General features: G+C 36.3%; 2 protein-coding genes across 2 annotated transcripts in view; both read left to right on the plus strand.

Annotated features, from left to right (window-relative positions):
* Positions 1–1,800, plus strand: part of TBX20 (T-box transcription factor 20) — a 51,193-nt gene extending 49,393 nt beyond the window's left edge. The window contains exon 8 of the mRNA XM_007182328.2: positions 1,402–1,800. Coding sequence (XP_007182390.1) covers positions 1,402–1,742 — 341 coding nt within the window. The 3' untranslated portion in view covers positions 1,743–1,800. The remainder of the gene's footprint in view (positions 1–1,401) is intronic.
* A 15,942-nt stretch (positions 1,801–17,742) lies between these two features.
* The window catches only part of DPY19L2 (dpy-19 like 2), an 86,439-nt gene continuing 78,403 nt past the window's right edge, over positions 17,743–25,778 (plus strand). The window contains exons 1-3 of the mRNA XM_057549977.1: positions 17,743–18,136; positions 21,396–21,420; positions 22,780–22,867. Of these exons, the coding sequence (XP_057405960.1) occupies positions 17,755–18,136; positions 21,396–21,420; positions 22,780–22,867 (495 nt within the window). The 5' untranslated portion in view covers positions 17,743–17,754. The remainder of the gene's footprint in view (positions 18,137–21,395; positions 21,421–22,779; positions 22,868–25,778) is intronic.

Genomic DNA, 25,778 nt, shown 5'->3' on the forward strand with positions numbered 1-25,778 from the left:
AGTACTATGCTATTTTCATAAATGCATTATTTTATTTTTATAACATGATAACATATTTTTATATCTGGTAGGGAAAATCTATCCTTGTTATAATTTTAAAAAATTTAAAATTCTGTCATTATTTGTCCTGATAATTTTGAGAATCGAGTTGAAGAGGGAAAAAACATTGGCATTTCATTGGCTTTACACTCAACCCATAAATTAATTTGGGAATAAATGACTTTTAAAAAATTTTTATTTTTCATCCAAGAATATGGCATGTGTCTCCAATTATTAAAATCTTTCCTTACATCTCTATTTCAATAGAGTCGTGTGAAAAACTTCAAATAAGTATCATGCATTTCTTTTTAGAGTAATTTCTAAGTATTTATGCTTTATTTTTTGACAGTGCTTATTGTTTCCACATGACTCAGCTATGCTGAGTAGAACTGGCATATTAAAATGTGTTTGGATTTTGTGTATCTGTCTTAAATGTAATCAACATAGTAAATGTTCTCATCATTTCCAAAAGAAAAGAGTTACAGAAGCTAAAGAAAAAAAAAAGAAAAACAGTCTTGTGGGTTTTCATAGTGGCTTTGGAAACCAGGTAGCTTCGTTGAGGCTTGTCTGTCCAGCCTTACTTATAGGGATGCTACAGAGGTTAAGACAGATATCAGCTATTTGGAAGTCCTTTAAAGGGAATCAGGTTATTACCTTCAGGCAGGGTGCTAGTGTTTTGGCCACTCTCAGGGAGTATGCAGGCCATCTATTGAGTTAAGTCAGTAAATTCTCTTTTCCATATATGGTATAAATGATATCTTTTTGTGTGGAAAGCTAGATATGCCTCATGATTTAACCTGTCTCTCTTTTAAATTATAGATCTATTACATATTTTTAAAAATAAAATTGACCCTTGCAGATAATGTAATTCTTTTTTTTTTAACATCTTTATTGGAGTATAATTGCTTTACAATGGTGTGTTAGTTTCTGCTGTATAACAGAGTGAATCAGCTTTACATATACATATATCCGCATATCTCCTCCCTCTTGCGTCTCCCTCCAACCCTCCCACCCTCCCTATCCCACCCCTCTAGGTGGTCACAAAGCACCGAGCTGATCTCCCTGTGCTATGCAGCTGCTTCCCACTAGCTATCTATTTTACATTTGGTAGTGTATATATGTCCACGCCACTCTCTCACTTCGTCCCAGTTTACCCTTCCCCCTCCCCGTGTCCTCAAGTCCATTCTCTATGTCTGCATCTTTATTCCTGTCCTGCCCCTAGGTTCTTCAGAACCTTTTTTTTTTTTTTTTAAGATTCCATATATATGTGTTAGCATACAGTATTTGTTCAGATAATGTAATTCTTGATTTGCACACTGAAGTAGAGTTTCCAGTCTAATGAGATTTTTTTTTTCCTTTCAGGATCAGCCTTTACAACATCTGATAATTTGTCTCTCAGTTCCTGGGTATCATCTTCATCCAGTTTTCCTGGATTTCAGCACCCACAGTCCCTGACTGCTCTTGGCACCAGCACAGCATCCATAGCGACACCCATTCCTCACCCTATACAGGGCTCTCTGCCACCATATAGCCGACTTGGGATGCCTCTAACCCCATCGGCCATTGCCAGCTCCATGCAGGGGAGTGGCCCGACATTCCCCTCATTCCACATGCCCCGGTATCATCACTACTTTCAGCAGGGGCCCTATGCTGCTATCCAAGGACTGCGCCATTCCTCTGCTGTGATGACGCCATTTGTATGACTCTTCTAAAAATAGGAGAATCCAGATCCAGAATGTGCAAATGGGTATGGAAATATAAGACAGGGTTGGGTGGGTGGGATGTGGGGTGTTGGAGCCGGGGCTCTCCAGGAGACATGGGACCTATTAAAGAGGAGAGCTGGACTCACAATAAAACCTACCACTGAGGGAAAGCACCATGAACCAGGATTCATCTGTAGTGGGGGACAGCTTTTGGCTTTGAGAGAGAATCAGTGTAAAGTTCTTAGCCAGCCTAAGTCCCGCAACTATTGGATATCAATGTACCAAGAAAGTTTAATAATACAAGGCAGATGAATCTTAAGATGCATTATTCCTAGTGGTTAAAAATGCTGTGTCATTGCAGTAATGTATAAAGTCAACATGTATAGGTTTTCTTTCTACTTTCCACAGGTTAAAAGAATCTTCAAAGAGGCAATACTATATAACATACCATAATGCATAATGACTAACTGAAGTCCATTTCTCCCTATAGAAATGACAGCCAATAGAGAAGTATTTGTAGTGCTGTAGCTTAAGCATGTTTAGTTTTCCTTTGTGTTAGTTTGCTGGGGAAGGAGCTGAGATAATGCTAATGCATCCTATTTTGCGGATGAATAGGTGGTAATGACTTCACAAAGTTCTTTCTGTAATATTGAAGGGCCAGTACCTGACAAGTTCTTTTTCACAGTCTTTTCTTTCTTTCTAATTCTCTTTCTTGCAATTACTTGCCATTTATGTAGGAAAAATCTTCCATATACAAATAAAACTGAGGTTTTATTTTTCTGGGCTGCATTCTAAATACACTGCTGATTTATTCACTGAGGGACACTTTAAAGTCTCTACACCTTGACGCATGAGACTTTCTTTCACTACGATGAACAGATGGATGCCCTATTCTAAAAGGAATTTTTCTGCCGTGGGTACCAAAGCTCCCTTCATTTTTACTTCAGCTTTGGGAGACCTTATGGATGTTAAAATGCACCAGGCCAAATTCTCATTTTCAGTAAATCTGCTTCGTTGTTTGATTAGCTGCTGCCACTGATTGACAAGGATTTATGAATGACCATTCTAAATGCCCATACAGCCACCACTTAACCTTTGGTCATGAATAGGTATGTGTCCATCTATCTGATTGGCCCTTTTTTCTCACTGTATTACATTCAGTAATTCTACCATTTTTCTAGGTCCATAATATGAAATTGCATGTTAACTCAGTGACACCCTGACTGAAACATTGGAAATGCTTATAAGTAAATCTAAAGGATTTATCCACTTTATTTTCAACTCTTGCTATCTTCTTAAGCCTTCTTTTAATATTTATAATAGTAATTAACTATATTGTAGTTATATATAACATCTATATTATTTTTGAGCCATATATATCTAAGCATTTACAATCAGGGTAGTACATTTGGCATTTTGCAACAGTTCTTTTCCCTAATAACAGAGGTTTAATGAAGTTTGTAGTCCTTCAATTTTAGATATAATGCATTCTAGCTATAGAATTTAACCTGTCTTCTTCACAAAGCTTCCCAATATTCTTAGTTTTTAATGTAATATTCATTCTACTTTGTTCTGACTACAAAAGTATTGAATCTGTTCAAAGAGATGGGAAATCTTGCTGCTGAGAGTAGACGTGTATTTGGAAGTCAAATGTAATATACTTATCACATCAAACTCAAGTGGGATTTTATTTGGTTGTTTTAATGTTAGGCTTTTCCATATCAAATGACTTTCTTGGGCATTTCCAGCCTATGAAACAAGGTATAATTGGCACAGCCTGTCTAAGTGATGCTATTGTTGGAACTTGCAATTGACTTTCTCCACTGTATTCCAAGGTTTGGTTATGGAGAAGCACCAGCTTCTCCATATGTTAACCAAACATCTCAAAGTCCTATGGCAGACACTGTAGGCTTATTTCTAACTTCTTGCATGTTATGCTATAGTATCCACAGGTAGTTTGTTTTCAAACACAGCACAGATGTGCATTTCTTTAAAAAAGTAGTTATACATAATGTTTAAAGTAAATATCCACAGAGCTTAGGATAGGGATTTAATGTTTAATAGTTGGCCTGTTGTCAGTGCTTTTAATACAGAGTACTGCTACTTAAAGCAGGAATAACAAAAGTAAATACTATTTTACATGATACTACTTAATACCCTAATAAATGACTGGTCTACTAAAGCAAATCCATATCTGAACTTTCTTTTCAACGAGCATGAAAGGATCATTTTAATACTATTTTGACATTTTTCCCAATTGGTGTGTCTCAAAGTAGGTTTATATATTTTTGTTAAATATGGTTTTATGCTAGTACGTCCTGAATTCATAAATTTATTTTGTAATTAATCAATATAAGAATAAAAATAGCACGCTTAAAGAAGAGCAAAGACTAAGACACCAAAGCATGCTCTTGGAAAATCACACCTGAAATTCTTGGATACACTTTTTAAGTATCTGGTATTATTTGAACAAGAAAGAAGAAACACAGGTGAAATGGAGCTTAACCTGATCAGTCACTCTAGTCATGGAAACCAGGGGTAGATATATGACCCCACCAGGGTTCTTCTGAGCTCTTCTGCTTGTTGATTATTACTTAACTCCTTGGGTATTTAACATTTAAAACTCTAAAGTCTATTTTACCAAAATCAATTGCAAGAACTAGATAATTAGGGACAAAGCCAACTGAATAATAAAGAGCATGAGTTATGGTATATTTGGAATAAATTCAGGGTCCCCCCCCAGGTATATTACAGTATTAAAAAGCTTGGCTAACGTATAGTGCTGCTTAAAAGCGGCCCTGCCAGAATGGCTTTATCTAACCCAAAAGAATTAATTCATAACTTAGTAGATTCTACATATGTGATATGTTTTTAAAACGTTTATCAATAATTCTGAGTAAGCTCATTTATTTCTTTTACTTAGTAAATCTTCCCCCCTCCTCTGTCCACCCTTGGCAGTATAAAGGATAAACATATCCAGTTTGTGTCCAACATATCACAAATTATTAGGTAACAAGGTCTACATTAATGAATTTATATTACATTGCTGGTCCTTTTGAGTTTATAACAATGGTATGTTGTCTTAAAGGTCTACCACCATTTCTAGTAGGTGGGCACAGAGTAGGAGATATTAAAGACACTTCCTGATTATGATGCATCATCTAGTAAACACCCTGTGTAAGAGTCACATTGACTTTGTGGGATATTCCAAAACCTCCTCTCTCCACCCTTATCTGCATCTCTGTAATTGCACTTCTCCAGCCACAATGCCCCACCCTGGGGGATAAAAAGGAAACCCTCTAAAAGCCCAAGAATAAGTATTCTTAGAGGCAAAGCATCTTCATCCCATACTGCCTATGAATTTTTCATAGAGATAGTAGGATATTTATCCCAATTCTGAATTTCACATTAGCTTTTCAGGCTGTCCTGCTTATATTTAAGCTGAATTATACAGAGAAAAATGAGCTTCAAATAAGGTAAATGGAGTGACTTTACCACCTCATTAAAAACACAGTCAAACTCAAGCCATGACTCAGTAACTAAAGTTCAAAAAGTCAGTTATGTAATGTGCAGGATAAAATATGGCAAGAAAAACAGTATTTTTACTCAATCTTCCATTGACCAAGTAAGGAAAACTGTTTTCATTATTAAATGTGTATGGAATTGATCATTACTACAAACAAAACAATATTATACTATAAATTTAGACTAGATAGAAAAAATTTTCAGCTGGCTCCTTTAGAGAGCTAGGCTTGGGTGGAGGATGGATTTTATAAATTTTTATATTATTTCAGAATGTAAGGATTTTATGTAAACAAGCAAAGGGAAGGTTAAAAACTCTTAAAATTTTAGGAAATCATAACATTCTTTCTTCACTACTATTCCATGCCAGTAATAAAATATTCCAGTACTTAGCTTTCTTCAGCATGCCTAAATACGCAAAGGTTCATTTATAAATATCTGATAGACAAATAATCCATAAGTATTCTCTGGCCCTTATTTCTCCGTCTCTCCCTTAGGTAATTCCAATCTCCTCCCCTGATAATAAGAAAATAAAAACATTTTGGTGAAATAGTACATCTGGACAAAAAATACAACTCGTTGTATTTTACTTCTGGTACATTAAAATACTGTATTTAGTTGTTGTTTTTCTTAGTTTCAGAAACCTAAAAGAAGGTCTTCTATTTCCTAAAGGATAAAATTGGATCTAGCCTCTTTAGTAGACTCTATCACAGTTCTATTGTTTGCTGTGTTCATTTGCTTAACGAATTGCGTGAGAACAGTCACTGTAATGAAGTGTGTGTGCTGGGGGTGGTGGGAAGGGCATGGGAAATGTTTTATGAAAAAAGAAGTTATAAGCCTAATACTATAAAGTAACATCTAATGAAGTTCTTTTTAAGTGCAATATATTTATTTCTGCTAGAAATGTATTATCAACATTATGTAATATTTGAAGCATTACATGTTATTTGTAAACAGCTTAAAATTATATATTACCCAAAATTATACAAAAGTACAAATGTGTGGATGTTAATTTCTTTCATTAAATATGATGTGTTTCGATATACATGCACACATTTACACCTTTCATTATCTCACACACTTTGTGACTTTTGGTACCCATTTCCTCACCTGAAAAAAAAAAAAGAGGAGGATTAGGTAAGATCAGGGGATCATAACTGGCCACTCCCAGGCCAGACACAACGCACAGCAGTACTACGCAGGGTTGTGGTTTTGTCTTTAATCGCACTTGAAAGTCTTTAGAGAGGACATTGCTCTCAAGTTGCCACCAGTTCCCATTTTCCTACACCCAGTCCCTTTCACTCATTCACTCTACCGGAAGAAACTTTAGAAGCGCCAGTCTTCGCACTTCTCTGTTCTGAATGATATAGAAGACTCCATAAAGCTTAAAGAACTCCTACCTCTCATTCTAGTCATGAGCTCTTGGATGTGCTGTAATATTACACAAAGCAGACTGACACAAAATAAGATTAGCCAAATTCAAAGTCTTAATCCTTCTTCCACGTAACAGTCCTTCAAAATGCTTGACGTTATCAAACCTTCTGCTTTCAGAAGTCTGCTCTATTACCCTTAATATTTTGTGCATGCCAAACACCAACCTTTAAAAATCTTCTATTTGGAATAATTCCAAGCTTATAGAAAAGTTGCAAGAACTGTACAAAGAAACTCTGTATACTCTCTACCCAGATTCACCAGTTGTTAACTTTTTGCCCCATTTATCATTTGCATTCATACTGAGTAGTCAACGCATACACATACACACACAAATTGTTTTTCTGAACATTTGATAGTAAGCTTCACATATCATGCCGCATTATCCCTAAGTAATTCAAAGTCTATTTCCTAAAATCAAGAAGATTCCAGTAAATATCTACAGTAGAATTAGCAAGTTCAGGAAATTTAACAATGGTACAATACCGTGACCTACTATCTGTACTCCAATTTTGTGAAATGACGCCAATGATGTCCTTTGTAGCATATATTTTCCTTCAGTAAGAAGTATCAGATCCAGTTCAGAATCACTTACTGCATTTAGCTGTCAAATTTCTTTAGTCTCCTTTAATCTGGTACTTATCATTCCTCAGCCTTTGTCTTTCATGGCAAAAGAATTCCTATTTTTCAATGGCTTATAATTTATTACTACCCTTAGTTATCTTGATACTCAAATCATCCCAGATTTGGTCACTGGGAGCCCCTTAAGTTGGCTCCTGTGTCCTCTTGACATGCCCTAATTTACTTTTTTTTTTTAAAGTTCTTCAATTTCTGGCATAACACACTGTTCCAGGCTCATCTTGTACCTTTCCTGCCTCAGCCCTGGAATCAACAGTTTCTACCAGGAGCCCAGATTCCTTTTAGTTGGGAAACTGTTTTAGTAACCAATATCTGCGTGCCAGATGTGCTCATTGTCTCATGTTTCTAGGCCTTTTCAGCTGACAATGTTAGGAGTATATATATATGTATGTAAGCACACATGTTCAAATATACGTATGTGTGTGTGTGTATAAAATGTATTAGAAATCATGAGTGTATGCTGGTATCTCCAATTCCAATGTACTCCCATAGGATCTTTTTTTCCATGCTTTGCCCCATTCCGTATCTGTATTTGCCTTCTTCCACAATGAGAACCCTGGCTCCCAACAACATCAATATATTTACTTACTCAATTCTACTATACACCCCAAATAATTTCATACTGCTTCTTTCATACAACTACAACAAACCTTCTAAAAAGAGTTCAGCATTTGTTTGCAGTTGTTTACCCTGCTACTCAACTAAGTGTATATAGTCAAATGACATGTTTAGCAGTTACTTAGTTTTTTTCTCCTATATGGTTATGTTATTCACTTGCAATACACCTGGGTTCATTTGTTCAGTTTGCTTATAGTTTTAAGGTTTTTTCCTCTCCTTCTTACTGATTTTTAAAATATATATATAATATTAACGTACTTCCAACAACAAAAAAAACTCATAAAACTAATAAGCAATTATAACAAGGTCATAGGATACAAGGTTAATAAAAATAAGTCAAATGCTTTCTAATATATCAGCAATGAACAATTGGAATTTGAAATTAAAAATACAACACCATTTATATCAGCACCAAAAATAAAGAAGAAATACTTAGGTATCAATAAAATATGTGCAAGATCTATATGAAGAACACTACAAAACTGATGAAAGAAGTCAAAGATCTAAATAAGTGGAGAGAGATTCCATATTTGCAGATAGGTAGACTCAATAGTGACAACCAATTTGATTTATAGATTCACCACAATCCCAAACAAAATCCCACCAAGTTTTGTGGCTATCAACAAACTGATCCCAAAGTTTATATGCAAAAGACCCAGAACAGCCAACAAAATATTGAAGAAGAACAAAGTTGGAGGACTGACAGTACTCGACTTCAAAACTTACTATAAAACTACGTTAATAAAGACAGTATGGTATTGGTGCAAGAACGGACAAGTAGATCCACAAAACACAATAGAGAGCCCAGATAATAAACCCATATGAATACAGTCGACTGATCTCTGACAAAGGAGCAAAGGCAATTCAGTGGAGAAACTATAACCTTTTTTGAAAAAGATTATGCCGGAACAACTGAATATCCACATGTAAAATAATGGATCTAGATACAGACCTTGCACCTTTCACAAAAATTAACCCCAAATGGATCACAGGCCTAAATGTAAAGTGCAAAATTATAAAACTTCTAGAAGATAACAGGAGAAAATCTAGATAACGTTGGCTTTTTAGATACAACGTCAAAAGCAGATCTATTAAAGAGAAAGTTAATATGATGGACTACATTAAAATTTTAAAAAGTCTGTTCTGTGAAAGACACTATTAGGAGAATGAAAGGATTGGCCACAACTGGGAGAGTATATTTGCAAAACACGTATCTGATAATGGGTTTGTATTCAAATATACAAAGACCTGTTAAAACTCATCAATCAGAAAACAATCTAAGTTTTTAATAGGCAAAAGATCTATGTGAAAAACAACATACCAAAAAATATGTAAAGGTGGCAAATAAACATGAAAAGATGCTCAACATCACATGTCATTTGGGAAACGCAAATTAAAACAACAATGAGATACCATTACACACCTGTTAGAATGGCTAAAATCCAAAACACCAACAATACCAAATGCTGACAAAGAGAAAGAGCAACAGAAACTCTCATTTATTGCTGGTGAGAATGCAAAATGGTACAGCCACTCTGTATGACAATCTGGAAAAGGCAAAACTATGGAGATAGTAAAAAGATCAGTGGTTTCCAGGGGTTTGGGAAGAGGGAGGGAGGAATGAATAGGTGAAACACATAGGCATTTTAGGGTGATGAAACAATTCTGTATGATATTATAACGGTGAATACATGACATGATGCATTTGTCAAAGCCCAAAGAACTGTACAGCTCAAAGAGTGAACCATAATGCAAAGTATAGTTACATTAGTTAATAATAATGTATCATTATTAGTTCAATTGTAACAAACGTACCACACTAATAAAAAATGTTAATAACAGGAGAAACTGTGTGCAGCAGTGGAGGGGAAGGGATACATGGGAATTCTGTACTTTCTGCTCAGTTTTTCTGTAATCCTAAAACTATCCTAAGAAATAAAGTCTATTAATTTAAAAAAGCCAATGAGATACCACTTCACACCACTATAATGGCTATAATCAAAATGATGGACAATAACAAGTGTTGGCAAGGATGTGAAGAAATTGGACCCCTTGTACATTGGTGGTGAGAATATAAAATGATGTGGCTGCTTCGGAAAACAGTCTGGCCGTTTATAAAGTTGTTAAACATAAAGTTACCATATGACCCAGGAATTCCACTCCTAGGTATACACCTAGGAGGAATGAAAACATATGTCCACGTAAAAACTTGTACATGAATATTCATAGCAGCATTATTCATAATGGCCATAAAAATGGAAACAACCCAAATGTCCAGCAACTGGTAAACAGATAAAATTTGGTATATCTATACCATGAAATATTAGTTAGCTATAAAAAGAACTGAAGTACTGATAAATGCTACAACATGGATGAACCTTCAAAACACTATGCTAAGTGAATGAAGCCAGACACAGAGACCACATGTTGTATGATTCCATTTATATGAAATGTCCAGCAGAGGCATGTTCAGAGAGACAGAAAGCAGATTGCTAGGGGCTGGAAGGAAGGAGGAATGGAAATGACTGCTAATGAGTATGGGGTTTCTTTTGGGGGTAGTGAAAATGTGGACTTAGATAGTGGTGATAGTTCCACAACATTGTGAATATACTAAAGTCACTGAATCTTACACTTTAAAAGAATATATTCTATGGTATGTGAATCATATCTCACTAAAGCTGTTACTTTAAAACACAGAAAAAGCTATCCAGAAAATATTTTATTTCCATTTCGTAGGGCCCAACTTGTCAACTTTGAGGACTTCCAGGGGAGTTAAATCTTGTGTACTTGTGAGTTAAGAGTGAGCAGTCTAGAATCTTCTGCCTGCCTCAAAATTCTGTGAAAAGAAGATAATACTGCCTATTATCTGTGAAAAGAAGATAATACTGCCTATTAGATAGCATTGTATGGTTTTAGGCTCTCAATTTAAATTGGCTTATTTTTAGCTCCGTTTTTTTTTTTTCCCTAGGAGGAATTGTAGCTAGTTCTTTGGACTCCCCGAAAAGAAAAAGATGATATAAATAATTTCTTCTCCATCTTGAGCCTTGCTATGATAATAATTGCTACCTTTTGTAAAACATTTACTATATATCTATGTACTTTATATACATTATCTTACTTAATCTTTGCAACAACTCTATGAGGTAGGAGCTATTATTATTCCCATTTGAGGTATGAGAAAATTGAGGTTTAGAGAAATTAAATGCTCAGAGATCTACAGTAAGTGAGATAGCCAGGACTCAAATCCTGTCTGTACTCATAACTAAGACACTGTGCTAACCCCTATAACAAAAATTTCTAGATTTTAAGAAAAAAAATTTAAGGTCTACATTGCCTTTACAGAATCCAGGTACGCAACCTTAAATAAGAAACATAAAAGCAAAACTCAACAATTTTTCTCCTAATGAATTTTACATTGTCACTGGTAAGTGTGTCTCAAGAAGAGTTTCAGATTATAGCAAAAACAAGAAGGAAATTTTAAACTTCCACATTTACCTTTTAAGGATGGGTCAATATTTATGTGAAAGCAGGACTCTGCTGCCCAAAGCAAGAGCCTGGTGGTCTTCATATAAATACTTATTACTTATTTAGGGGCATTTCCCCTTCCCTTTATACTCCAGTCGCCATTTTGGCTCCTAAAGGACAGATGTAATTAGAGAATAGGAACAATGAAGCCCACTGTACTTAAGAGACTGGAAAGCAAGTGGAATCAGGGAGGAACCAGAACAGAGATCAGGTGGAGGCCGGGTTGGGGCTGCCTGAATAGGTAGAGAGAGATAGGCTTAATTCATCTGAGTTGGCAGTGAGAGGTGTAGCAACTAAAGGACAGGATGGGGAAAAATTGTGGGGTAGATTGCAAAGAGTAAGACCATAAAGGTGGAATCAGAACACATAGCTGGAGATAGATGAGGAGAGAAGAGAAGCACTGTTAAGAAGGGAGTTTGGTACAGGGCACTGATGACTCATTAGGTATATTTTTCCAGCTACCTAAACATACGTTCAAATACTAACTACAATCAAATAAGTTTAAAACACTTTAATAAGGCCATGTAGTCCGAAGTCTTTATTTCATAGTTGAAGAAATCAGAGCTAGAGAAGTAAACTGCCCAAAACATATTGGCTCATACCCTACTGTGGTATTTCTTGACCACTATGTCATGATCAAAGTTAAATCTTAAGTCAATCTAAAATATTATGTGATATAAAACATAGCACACAGGTGCCTTATGTTTCATTTCTGTTTTTGCTATATTTTGTATTTAACCTGCCCATACATATAATACAGTTCATTCTTTAATATAGTCTAAGACTTTTGCTTATTTATATTGAATGTAGTAATTCTTGTATTAGTTACTTTGGTGGTAAATTTTTAAAAATCTCAATATGTTGGAGTTTGTTCACGGAACTATCACCACTGGGTTCAAGGAAAAATTGACTTTTGGGGTCTGGTATAAATATTCATGTATGTGCTTGTGTATATACTGGTTAAGTCATTTAAAAATGATTACTGAGTACCCTTCTGCTCAAATCAGTGTGCATATCTTATGCAATTAGGCAGTCTCTCCATGTGGGAGGGGAAGCAATTCTCCCAATTAATTAATGGATTACCTTCCTTCCTCTGAATGACACATGCCTATATAAGGCTGTTCAAGGTCAAGGGGATCTCATTTCATCTGATACACATCTGGGGAACTAAACAGTATGGGTGGCTGAGAGAGCTACAGTTTTAAAAGGAGAACAGGACCCTCATGGACACAGAAAGTAGACTAGAACTCTTAGAAATTCCAACTTATTACAGATACCTTTTCTCCCATGGATGAAAAGGCAGTTTTATGCAAACTGTCATATACAGATGCATTTACATTCAAACTGTATGCTTCACTGCAACTCGGTGACTTTCCATTTTCTTCTATGAAAAAGCACCTGCATCCAACTAGAATTTAAACAGGCTGTATAAAGTAATTCAATAGCAGCAAATGCACTATTTAAAATGAATCAATCTGAGATATGTAATGGTTTTAGACTGAAGCAGCTGTTTTATAAAATATACATATGCAAAGACTTTTCTTTTAGTGGAAGCAACTTGCTGAAGAAGAATTTGAAAGAATCTTTTAACATATAAAACAGACCAATTAGAAAACAAATAGCCACCAAGAAGCCTATATCTATGGTTATTCTATTTTTGAGACAAGAATAGAGATACATGAATAAACAGAAATTTTTTCATCTTTGTGAATTTATAGGAATTCTTGCAAAAGTATTAAAAAAATGAATCCCATTCAGTTCATCTTTTTAAAACTTCTTAATTGAAATGAATAAAATTACTAAATCAAAATGCTCAGAAAAAATCTTGGATATGTGGTTCACTTATAGTTAGCATAATCATGAGATTCTAAGAATTTTGCTACCATTTTTGGGACTGATGATGACAGACTAGAGATAAACACTTTGATGCCAATTCCAACTCTTTGTACCATAAAAGAGAAAAAAAGTACTTTAATGTATAAGAAACTGTGAAACAGCACAAATAAAACCCCATCTTGTATGCAGATAATCTGTTAAAGTGAAATTAGTACTTTAAATTATCAACTTACAAGTGGAAAATTAAACATTTTCAAAATGATATTCACTGAATTACCTCTATCTTTCCTGATCCATATAACCAAGCTAGTTATAGATGTAACTCAGTTATCCACTTAAATTTATGTCTATGTATTTGCGCAAAGTTAAAACACTTAAATTTGATTAAAAACTTTCTGAATCAATGAAAGCAAAGTCATTATTATTTGGAAAACCAACCACTGACCACAATGAATATCTTAATTATTTTGATACATGAAATATGCAATGTAATTATTTTTATGATGGATTATATTTGGAATTTCCCTACACTTCATATTTAGTTAACTGATATATTACAAGAACAGTGATATTTTTCTTTTTAAAAATGAACTTAAAAACTTCCGTAAATTTTTAAAATTTTGATTTACAAGTCGTTATTGCCATCTGCTGGTTATACAGTTTCATTGCATTTTGGGGTAAAAATTAGCAATTGTTTTACTAAAAGAGAAAAACAGAGACAACTTTTCGATATAGATGACTGGAAAATCTCTATGTAAGAGAAACAATTTACTAAATCACAAGGTATCTTCATCTCAAAGAGGAAAAAATAATTCGAGAATACATTGCATTATATCAAATTATAATGCACTATTTTAATTGTCAGTTCACCGTAGAATAAGTATCAGGCATACTGATTTAAGTCACTGTCATTAATAAGCATAAAGCTAAAATACGACTTAAATAACTGTTCAAAATAACTAGCTCAAAATAAGTGAACACTGCTAGAGAAGTTATAAAAGATGAAAACTTGCCATGATTCTATTCAAGCGAATAAAACTGAGCGCCATGTTTTCCCTCACATACACAATCTATCCCTCTCCTTACTGAGAGAATGCAAAATTATTTAGGCAACTGTCTCTCAGTTTTCTGAGTTAACTAGTGAACCTTCAACTCGTATTACCGTTTAATAATAGAACTAACATATAACTTAATGACAAAAATCCAGGTGAGCAAAACATTAATTGGAAATAATACTCATCAGTATACTCTGAATATGGTCACTCTAGAGCAAGATATAGTAATTATTTTATTTTATTTTTTGGCCATGCTGTGTGGCCTGTGGGAGCTTAGTTCCCCCACCAGGGATTGAACCTGTGCCCCCTGCAGTGGGAGCACAGAGTCTAAACCACTGGACTGCCAGGGAAGTCCCCAAGATATAGTAATAATTTTAAAATTAAGCATATACTCTTTTAGATGCTTTACTATGTTTTACTAGGTACTTCAGCATTTTTCAGATCGGGAGATAAATATTAGAACAGTTAAATTACTGGCTAAAGGTCACGCACTGGTAATCTTGCATATATGAGTCCTCTATGTAAAAGATTTAGAATGCAGTATGGAACACAGTTAATTCTATGTGTTTACTATATATCTGAATCATATATATCCTGCTTATTTTACCTTTAACACTATATCATGAGTATTTTCCTATGTTGTTAAATATTCATTCAAAACGACTTTAGTCAATTTAGTAATGCTTCACTGTTATCAGTGTTCTGTAATTCATTGTTTGACATGGAGGTTACTTCTAATTTTCAATTATATAAATAATAGTACAATGAACATTATTATAAAAATTATTTTTTAAATGCCAAAAATGACCAGATTTGTACTTTCAAGGGCTAGACCAACGGAAAGAATATGCTTTATTCTGTTAGGACATGGAGTGGTCCAAAAGACAACTGGAAACTCCAAGAAACAAACAAATTCACCAAAAAGGGAAACATAAGAAATAGGCAAAATAGATTGAAAAGAAGGAGACCAAAATCAGAAAGTCCAGTTCAAAGTTGTACAAGAAAATGTCACTAAAAATGACATCTGGCCAACATTCCAGTAGCAGCCACTCCTTACTTCCCACAAAAATACCCACTCCTCATGAAAAACAAAGACATAAAACTTATAAAATCACTTAAATGAATAATTTATCAACAAGGACCCTCAGATTACCTTTTAAAATATTCAACAAGATATAACTTAAAATAAACACATCTATTAAAATCACAGAGAGTTGAAGGATAAACAGATTAACTGGGAAAACACTGATTTTTAGAAAAGGCACAGATGGCCATATCAATTTCAGGTAAAAGTAGGGTGTATAATTCAGCTGACTTGAAACGTCTATTGGAAAATATAAATTGCCCAAATTGATACCAGAAGTAGTAGACAATGTAAACACACCATTAATAATGAAGGAAACGTAAAGACTAAAGAAAAATAAAAAGGCTCCAGAACCAGATGTTCTAATACATACAAAAAGGTGCAAATCCACCCAATTCACTTTATGAATCTAACATAATTCTACAATTCCCTTTTTATTAAAGGGAAACAAAATCATTGCACTCCAAAAACAATATTAAAATACTCATATGAAAAAATAAGGTATTTTTTTGAATTTGCATATTTACTCAATAATACATTTTTATCAACCACCCATGAGTACCTTGTATTTTAAACTCAGGATTGGACGATTTATTAGCTGTTAAAAATTGGGTAAATCACTACATCCTTGATCCGCGGTTTCCTAATTCGTACAAAGTTACCGTGTGAATTAAATGCGAAAACTTTTTTTTTTTTTGGCCCCGCCGCGGGGGCCCCTGGCCTTCGCAGCGAAACCGCGGAGTACTAACCACTTGACCGCCAGGGAATTCCCTAGATGCGAAAACATTTTAAGCACCAAACATAGTGCCAGGAATGTAGAAACGCTCCTTGAAGAAAATCTTACAAACCAACAAATTAATATCAGCACTTATCGAATTTAAATAAGTGACAAGGTGAATAATACTGTCAGTAACTGCTTTAGACCTTCAGAGTAGGGAAATTAATGTGGGCTGGGGCTTGGAAGGTGATAGAATTGAGATGGGCAGGCAGAAATGGATGAAAAAGCTACAGGAGGGCTTTTCCGTATAAGTAAACGGATAGTTATAGAGTCACACTGCGGACCTCACTTGTAATAACTGGAAAGGAACATTTGTGTCCGCGGACGTGGGAGACTAAAGTTGAAAAGGCAGACTGGGGCAGCTTGCTGAAGGTACCGACGAACAAGCCAAGGAGTTTACGTTTTATTTGTGGGCTAGTGGGAGCCACAAGCATTTCTGAACGGTGTGGCATGCGGAAAATTAACCTGGCCACAGTGAGCCTAGATTAGATGGGGGAGAAGGGGCTTAGGGAGTTCGATCCATGATAAAACAGATGGGACACGAAGCGGCGCGGGCTCCAGCGGCCTGGACTGTAGCAGAGGACATGAAAAATGCCAATGTCCCCTGTCCATCTTTGCCAGCCGCCCTGGCATCACGTGCGGCTGTGCAGTGACTATGGGGCTCCCCTCTCACGTGGTCCTGGGTGCTCCCTGGTTCAGAAGGGGGAGACTGCTGAGCGCAACTCCGCGCTCAACTGCTGACGAATTCTGAGCAACCTTGTTGGGGACACAATTTCACTTTAGAATGGATTAATAAGCGCTGTCCTCAAAGGGGACATCACCAATTCGCGTCAACCAGAGGCTCTGGGGTTAGACTCACCGGGCTGACGCCTGCTCGGCCACCTGCTGCCTGCGGCCTCGGGTCACTGCCTCGGCGTAGGAGACGGACTGAGTGCCCAATGCTAAGTGTTCCAAGGAGGCGAGGAGAGACGCTCCTAATAAGTGCCAGGTGCATCACAGGCGCCCACTTCCTTCCCTCGCTCTCTTTCTACGGTTCTTTCTTTCAATTGAGATCTCCTTTCCCTTTAATAACCTCGAGACAGACAACCTTTTGGTAAAAATAACAAAGCTAAGCCTAAAGTCGAAGAAAGTTCCTCAGACTTGTCCACCAGCAGCGGTGAGCTGGGCGGCGCACGTGAGAGGACACGCGTGGGGAGAGGCGCATGGGGCGCTGCGCGGAGTCCGCTTACTTGGGGCTGTACACGTGGAGGAGCACGTGGGAGGATGCGCGCCGGGATGCGCGCAGGGCCTGCGCACGTGGGGCTGCACGCGTGGGCGGCGCACCGGCCGCGCGGGGCAGCCTGGGCCTCACGCCGCCCTCCTTCCAGGTTTCGCGGTCGCCTTGACTACCCGGTGGCCGGCAACGGCGGCGGGGACTAGTCGTTGAGGCTGCGAGCCGAACCAGACCTCAGCGGACCTCGCCCAAGTCGGCCGGGCCTGCGCTGGAGAGAGTACCAGCTCCATCCGAACAGGGACTATGAGAAAATGGTCGGGCAAACGAGGAATAAGCTCAAAGAAGCGGCCTCAGAGCCGTCGCACTCTCCCCGCTCCACGCAGTCTAGGCGGCGGCGGCGCCGGGCCACCGGAGCCGGGGAGCCGGAGTTGGACGAGGAGCCGAAGGAGGAGGTGAAAAAGCCGGAGCGGCCTTTGCCCGCATGCGGGGGGAACCTGCCAGGGGGCGCCTGGGAGTACTCGCCGCGGAGGACCCGAAACCTGAACGCGCAGAATTGCCTGCAAATGGAGGTGGTCGCAAGGACCGTTCTTCTCGGCCGCTTTCAATTCCTCAGCTGTTTCATGGAGCAGCTCCGCAACAAGATGCATGTATTGCGGAGATGTCAGTTCACGGGCAGGATGACCCTCGGCATAGGTGAGCAGAGTCGACCGGGGAAAGCCCTCGGCAGGAGCTCCGACGGCCGGAGGCCCAGCACTCCCGCGCGGTAGGCCCGCATCCGAGGGACTCGCGGGCCCTCTGAGCCTCGGGTTGGAAGTGGTTTTGGTGAATCTTGCAGATCAGTTTAACAAGCAAGTCTAGCAGCAATAATGGCGAGGTCCAATCTCTGGAAAATCGCTGACAAGAATTTCCAGCCCCCTTCTTTTAAAGTTCTTTTTAAGTTCTTTTAAAACATTTTCAAGGGTTTTCAGGAACAGTGATCACTTCATGTGTCACCAACAAAATGTCATCTTAAGGCAGCCATTTATCACAAGTTGTGAAAATGATAGGGTAGCTTTTTGGGGGGGAGAGGTAAGACATTTTTCTGCACCTTGAATAAAGCAAAATAAACTGTTGGTTATTTTAATGAGTTGAGAATCTTTAATAGCGGAAATAGTCACATTAGGCAATATATTTCCCCATGTTTTCCATTTATTTTCATCTTACTGAGGAGCTTTGATGCTTAAATTTTCTTCTTATTTAAGCACTTGAAAGATGTTTATTTGTATTTCTCATTTTCTGTAGCTGAAGACGTAACTTAAGTATTGCTGTTTCATTAAAATCAGTTTTGAGCCTAGTCTTTGGTCAGACTGGCTACTGATGTGTATTGAAACATAAATAAATGTCTCCTAATGTAAGTTACTGTGATTTCTTTTTTAGTATAAGTTGACTGCTGATATTAATTAAAGTAGAATGAATGTCCACATGTGGGGTGTGTTGAAAATACTTGAGAAATAATAGATGGGGGTTCATATTTAGATTTTGTCAGATGTCTAATTATGGAAACAGATACATTCCACATCCAGAATCAACATGGTCTTGAATACAGAGGTGTTTTGCCCAAACACAAGCCCTGGTGCACCCATGACCGGCACATTGAAGGCACTCAATCAATGTTGGGTGAAATGATGACTGAGTATATTAAGTGCTATGAGAGTTCAAAAGAGTGAACTAATACTGGAGGATGGGAAGTAGGAAATGAGATCAGATAAGACTTTTAGGAAAAGGTGGGATTTGAATTGTGACCAAAAGGCTAATATTTGGATGCATGAAGCAGAGAACAAGTTTCGAGGCCTATAGAACAGCATAATCAGAGTCATGGAAGTAAGAAAATATGAAAGCAGAGTAAGGGTACAAAAAGAAGAGGAAGTAGGAAGTTCAAAAGGTTGGTTGGGACCAGCCATGGAGAGTCAATTCAAGCCTAGGTTTAAGGCATTTGGACTTCATTCTGTAAGGAGGCACCGATTGATTCTTTTCTTTAGGAAAATAATTTTTTAATGAGGTGAAATGCATATAACATATAATTAACCATTTTTAAAGTGAACAATTTTGTGACATTTAGTACATTCACGATGTTGGCATTGAATGGTTTTTAAATAGAGTGACATGCTCAGAAGTGTGCTTCAGAGAGTAGTTTGACAGCATTGTGTAAAATGGACTGGATATGGACTGAGAAAAGAAGCAGAAAAAATAATTGGATGCTGGAATCCAGGCAATAGTGGTCTTAATGAGGGTAGCAACAGTAGGAATGGAGAAGAGAGGACAGAGGTGAAAGTTGATGGCAACAAATTGAGAGGAACTGGGTAGGTAGTGAGGTAGAAGAGGAAAAGAGTGTGAGGAGAGGGAGAGAGAACATTTGTTCAGGCATGAGGAGTGTAGATTTGGGAATTATCCATGTGGAAGTGAGTTGAAACGTTAAGATTGAGTGAGATTTCCAAGAGAGAAAAGAGGGCAAAGTAAAGCTATTTGGGAAAACACGTTAAACTTAGTTTTAAGAGGTGAGAGGAGAAGGAAAACCAGATAGATAAGCATATAAAAACAAAATGGTCAGAAAGAGTTGGTATGATGGAAGATAACAGAGGAAGAAATCTAAGAATCTGGTCAAATGCTACAGAGAGATTGAAAAGCAGAAGTGAAAGAGGCCATTGATGTTGATAACTAACTGATCATTGGTCATTTAAAAGAGTTATAGGAACTTAGAAGAAAGAAGTTGGCTAAGCATCTTGTCAGATAATGGCAGGGGGTGGAGGAGAGAATATTTCGTAGTTGGAAGGGCTACTACATCAAGAGAAGTGTTTTAAGGCCTAGGAAAATTAAAGGCTGAAGGGAAGAACCAAGGGGAGAGGGTGAGATTAAGGTTCCAAGAGACGGAATACTTGATAATGCAGTCTTGGAGTAATTGGGAAGGATGAAATTAAAGGCACAAATTTGAGATGCTAACTGTTGAAAAGAAGAGATGCTTCCTCTTCTGAGATGGTAGAGAATAGAAAAGCAAAGATTACTATGTAGAGAAATGTTGAAGTGGATATAAGAGACTTCGGGAGTGCTTGCATTAAATGATCTTTGTTTCAGTAAAGTATAAGGTTGGGTCACTATCAGAGGTGAGATTGACAGAGATAGGATACGGGGGCCCAGGAGACAGGCTTTTTATCACAACTTTGAAAGGAACTGTGATAAGCACTTCTTTGCATTTACAGTATTGGCGTCATTACACCTTACCATTTTATCAGGTGTGGAATGTGGAGTACGAGGAGGGAGAGGCGCACGAATATTTTGAGGGTTTTTGGAAAGCTAGATGGACTTAGTAGGATATTTGATCTTTTCCTTAAATATCATTTTTAAGAGTAATTGTCTGGAGAATAAGAAAGAGGATACAAGTATAGTTGAATAGGGCATTCTCTGTGCATCTTAAGAGTTAATGAAACCTTATCAGAGGGGCATCTGTTTTGAGTTGAGAGGGAAGGTATAGGTTTAATTTTAAAGTGGTTCAGAGTATATTATGTATGTATTAGATAGAAAGTTAACATATGTAGCGAGTATATACTTTTTCTATAAAGACCCAAGTGGTAAATATTTTAAGTTTCACAGGCCACATATGGTCTCTGTTACCTGTTCTTCTTCCTTATTTTTATAACCCTTAAAAAATTTAACAAATATTTTTAGCTTGCAGACAATACAAAAACAGACCATGGGCCATAGTTTGCTGATCGTGGCATAAAACTAGTAAATCTGAGAAATACTGAAGAGTGGTAGGAGTGAGCTCAGGATAGTAAGAATATGGAAAAAGAGCTGGAGAAGCATGATTGGGAACTTTCAACAGTGCAATGTTTGTTTTAAAAATTATTAAATAGTTGTTTTAAAGGTATATTATAATGAAGCAGCTTTTAATGACTTTTTTCTTTTCTTCTTTTTCCAGCTGCCTTTGTGGCAATTTTGCACTGGTAAGATTAGTTTCAGTTTGAAATAAATGAAAACATTTGGATTAAAAATTGCCATTGCTGTTTGCATATAATAAAACAGTAACTGCTTGTTATGTGTATAGAACATCTGTATGTGCACCAGTTTACATATATATATATATGTATATATATTACCTTTTTTAAAACCTCATGTGAAGCAACATTTATAAATGGATGCATCAGGGGAATAGTAACTTATGAATTAAAATATTTTTGCTTTATCAAAGGATTCACCACTATATTTCTTAAATATCTAGCTTTTATAGTGTACTTCTCATGTTTATTTCATGTAAAAAGCTTCCTCATTTTATAGTAATTGAGTGTTGTTAGTGACAAACTTAGAGATAAAGTTTTAGTAACATCTGTCAATTGGAAATCAGGTAGAAATGAAGATAAACACTCTATGATAGTAATACAAATTAAATGAGCCTTTCAGTATGCACACACCTGCACATAATTTTACACAAATGATATATTTGTAAACACTATATGTAAAATAATAATATTTTTCCTCTGACATATCTTCATTTCTACCTGAGCTCAAGGATTTCTACTATTGGGAAGAATGGGATCTGCCCCACATCCTGTTGGGACAGTGCTCTTCTGATCATTATTCTGCAGGGAGATTTCAATGTTAGAACTAAGGCTGTAATGGTAAGAAACATTTCCTACAGCTGTTGGTACCGTGGCATGTGTCCTATGTGTAAATGAAGGTGAGTGAAAGATAGGGTTGCTATATGGAATTTTGATTTATTTTGTACTTCATTTGAAAGCATCTACTATGTAAATTAAGGATAGCATAATTGCTGACTATAACTTACTTGTCACATATGCTCATGTTTTCAGTACCTACAGCTGTTTTTTTAAGTTGCATTAATAAACTATCTCAAAGTACAGTCCTGTGTTCTTTGGCACTTTATGTAGTATTATTCTTATTTAAAAATTGCTTTAACCTAAAATAATTTTATTTAAAATTATGTTCCAAAGCTTTTCAACAGTTAGAGGCATTCCCCAAACCTGGTACGTTGGAAACACTTGTGAAACCTAACAGACAAAAACATGCTTCTGTTCTGATTTAGAGGCCTGGAGTGGGAGAAAGGGTGATGAGATCTGCAGGAGTTTTAGATATACAATTAAGATTAGGAACCAGGGAGTTAAGGAATTTCAGCTGTGTGCTAATAATGCTAGCTTATAAATGCCTAAAAATATACAAATTAGCAAGTTAAAAAATTATCTCAATATTTATTATAAAAATATATTCTTTGTCTTTTTATGGCTTTCATACTTTGTTTATAATAGTTATTTTAGTGCTATTTTTGAAACATGTTATTTTTCTTCTAGGATACATTTAATAACGCTTTTTGAAAATGATCGTCATTTTTCTCACCTCTCATCCTTGGAACGGGAGATGACTTTTCGCACTGAAATGGTTAGGTTCTTTCTTCTAATGAATTCATTTGTAGTTTAAGAATAGTGAGACTATAAGGTGGAAATTTATTAGGAACTGAAATGAATTTTTGGTGAATTGCACTGTTTCTCAAGCTATAGCCTATAGGTTTATTTTGTTTTATTTTTGCTGTTTTTTTGAAAAATTTTATTGGAATATAGTTGATTTACAATGTTGTGTTAGTTTCAGGTGTACAGCAAACTGATTCAGTTATATATATACATATATTCATTCTTTTTGAGATTCTTTACCCATGTAGATTATTACAGAATATGAGTAGAGTTCTCTGTGCTATACAGTAGGTCCTTGTTGGTTATCTATTTTATGTATAGTAATGTGTGTATGTTAATCCCAGGTTCCTAGTTTATCTCTCCCCACCCACGTTTCCCCTTAGGTAACCATAGGTTTGTTTTTGAAATCTGGCCTGTAGGTTTATTATTTAAATAAAAAAGTGTTTTAGTCCTCACACCATAAACAAAAATAAACTCAAAATGATTAAAGACCTAAATGTAAGACCTGAAACTATAAAACTCCTAGAAGAGAACATAGGCAGAACACTCTTTGACATAAATTGTAGCAATATGTTTTTTGGATCTGTCTCCTAAGGCAAAAGAAATAAAAGTAAAAATAAATAGAGTCTAGTTAAACCTAAAATCTTTTTCAAAGCAAAGGAAACCATCCACAAAATTTAAAGACAAGCTACTGAATGGGAGAAAATACTTGCAAATGCTATGACTGATAGGGGTTAATATCCAAAATACATAAACAACTCATACAACTCAATATAAAAGAAAAAGTTAAAAAAATTGACAGAAGACCTGAATAGACGTTTTCCAAAGAAGACATATAGACGGCTAGCAGGTGCATGAAAAGATGCTCAACATCACTAATTATTAGAGAAGTGCAAATCAAAACCACAATGAGATATCACCTCACACCTGTCAGAATGGCTGCCATCAAAAAGTCTACAAATAACAAATGTTGCTGAAGATGTGGAGAAAATGGAACCCTTGTACACTGTTGGTGGGAATGTAAATCAGTGCAGCCATTATGGAGATCCCTCAAAAAACTAAAAATAGAACTACCATATGATCCGGCAATTCCACTCCTGGGCACATATCCAAAAAACCCCAAAAATACTGATTTGAAAAGATACATGCACCCCAATGTTCGTGGCAGCATTATTTACAATAGCCAAGATATGGAAGCAACCCAAGTGTCCATCAACAGATGAATAGATAAAGAAGATGTAATATATATATATATATATATATGCAATGGGATATTAACCATAAAAATAATGAAATTCTGCCATTTGCAACAACGTGGGTAGTCCTAGAGAGTATTACGCTTAGTGAAGTAAGTCAGAGAAAGACAAATACTCTATTTTATCACTTATGTATGGAATCTAAAAAATAAAACATATATAACAAAAAAAGTGTTTCAGGATTCTTTTTCTTTTACCTCATTCTCCTCCTCTCCTAAGGCAGACTCCTTTTGAAGATAATAAAGATCAATTATAATAGCTGAGGAAGAAGGAAAACAAAGACAAGGTTTAAGAAGTGATACAGGGCTACCAAAATGATCAGAAATTGCTTTCTCTTACGGTGGAGTTGGGAGATCCCATGTTTTATCTGGCTCTTTAAATTTTTTTTTAGCTCTCTTGATTTCAAGACAATTTCTTTTAAGAGACAACTTTTGATATAATGCTTTCTGTTTTTTTGACACCTAACCTATAAAATGGAGATAATGCTATCTACCATATGTATTTCACATAATTGTTATGGGGGTTAAATGGGAAAAAGAATGCCAGAATTGCAGAAATTTACAATTAAGAGAGACCAGGACTGTCTTCCAGATCAGCTAGTTAGGGGCCAAGAGAAGAATTGAAACTGGCTCTCCTGACTGTTTAGCCACTACTTTTGTTTTTTGGTTTTAATTGTGGCTAAATTAAAATAAAAAATTTTAATTAAAAAAATTAGAAAAATTTACCATTTCAACTATTTTAAAGTATACAGTTCTGTGGCATTAAATGCACTTACGTTGTTGTGCAACCATCACCACCATCCATCTCCAGAACTTTATTATCCCAAACAGACTGTACCTGCTAAACACTTAACTCCCCACTCACACTCACTCCTTACCTAGCTGCTTGGTGACCTCTATTCTACTTCCTGTCTCTATAAATTTGCCTACTCTAGGTATCTCAGCCATTGCTTTTTAAGTTTCACCGTATAGCCACTTAAAGCTTTGAAGAATTGAGTGTGTTAGCATTTGTATGGCATTTGAATTTTTATTATAGGTATTTCCAAAGACAGGATATAAAATATTATTAAATAAAGAGCATAGCTGCGGCAGAGTCTGGGCTTTGATGACAGATCGCTAGATTCAGATAGCAGTTCTGTGCTTTCTTGCGTAATGGCTAGTAAGTTGACTTTGATTCTAAGTCTCATCTGTTAACTGGAAATAATGCCAGCCTTACAGGGTTTTATTGAAAATGAAGGAAGACGAAAATGAATGAAGCACATAGCACAGTATCTGGCCCCAAAATAATAACTGTTATTAATAAAAATTTATGTTTTCTATTTATGTAAGTATAGACATGCATATTAAATATCTTTTCATTGTAGTATTGCCTTGTTTCTCTCATAAGCAAAAGGGAAAATCCTTATATGAACTTATTTTACTAATCAAAATTATGAGTAAATGCTTTTTCAGACATCAGCTAAAACAGATCTTTAATTTTTTTTATACTTTTTTAAAAAATAAATTTATTTTATTTATTTTTATTTTTGGCTGTGTTGGGTCTTCATTGCTGCGCGCGGGCTTTCTCTAGTTGCAGCGAGCGGGTGCTACTCTTCGTTACGGTGCATGGGCTTCTCATTGCGGTGGC

The sequence above is a fragment of the Balaenoptera acutorostrata genome, chromosome 7, assembly GCF_949987535.1.
Source record: "Balaenoptera acutorostrata chromosome 7, mBalAcu1.1, whole genome shotgun sequence".
Lineage (NCBI taxonomy): Eukaryota > Metazoa > Chordata > Mammalia > Artiodactyla > Balaenopteridae > Balaenoptera > Balaenoptera acutorostrata.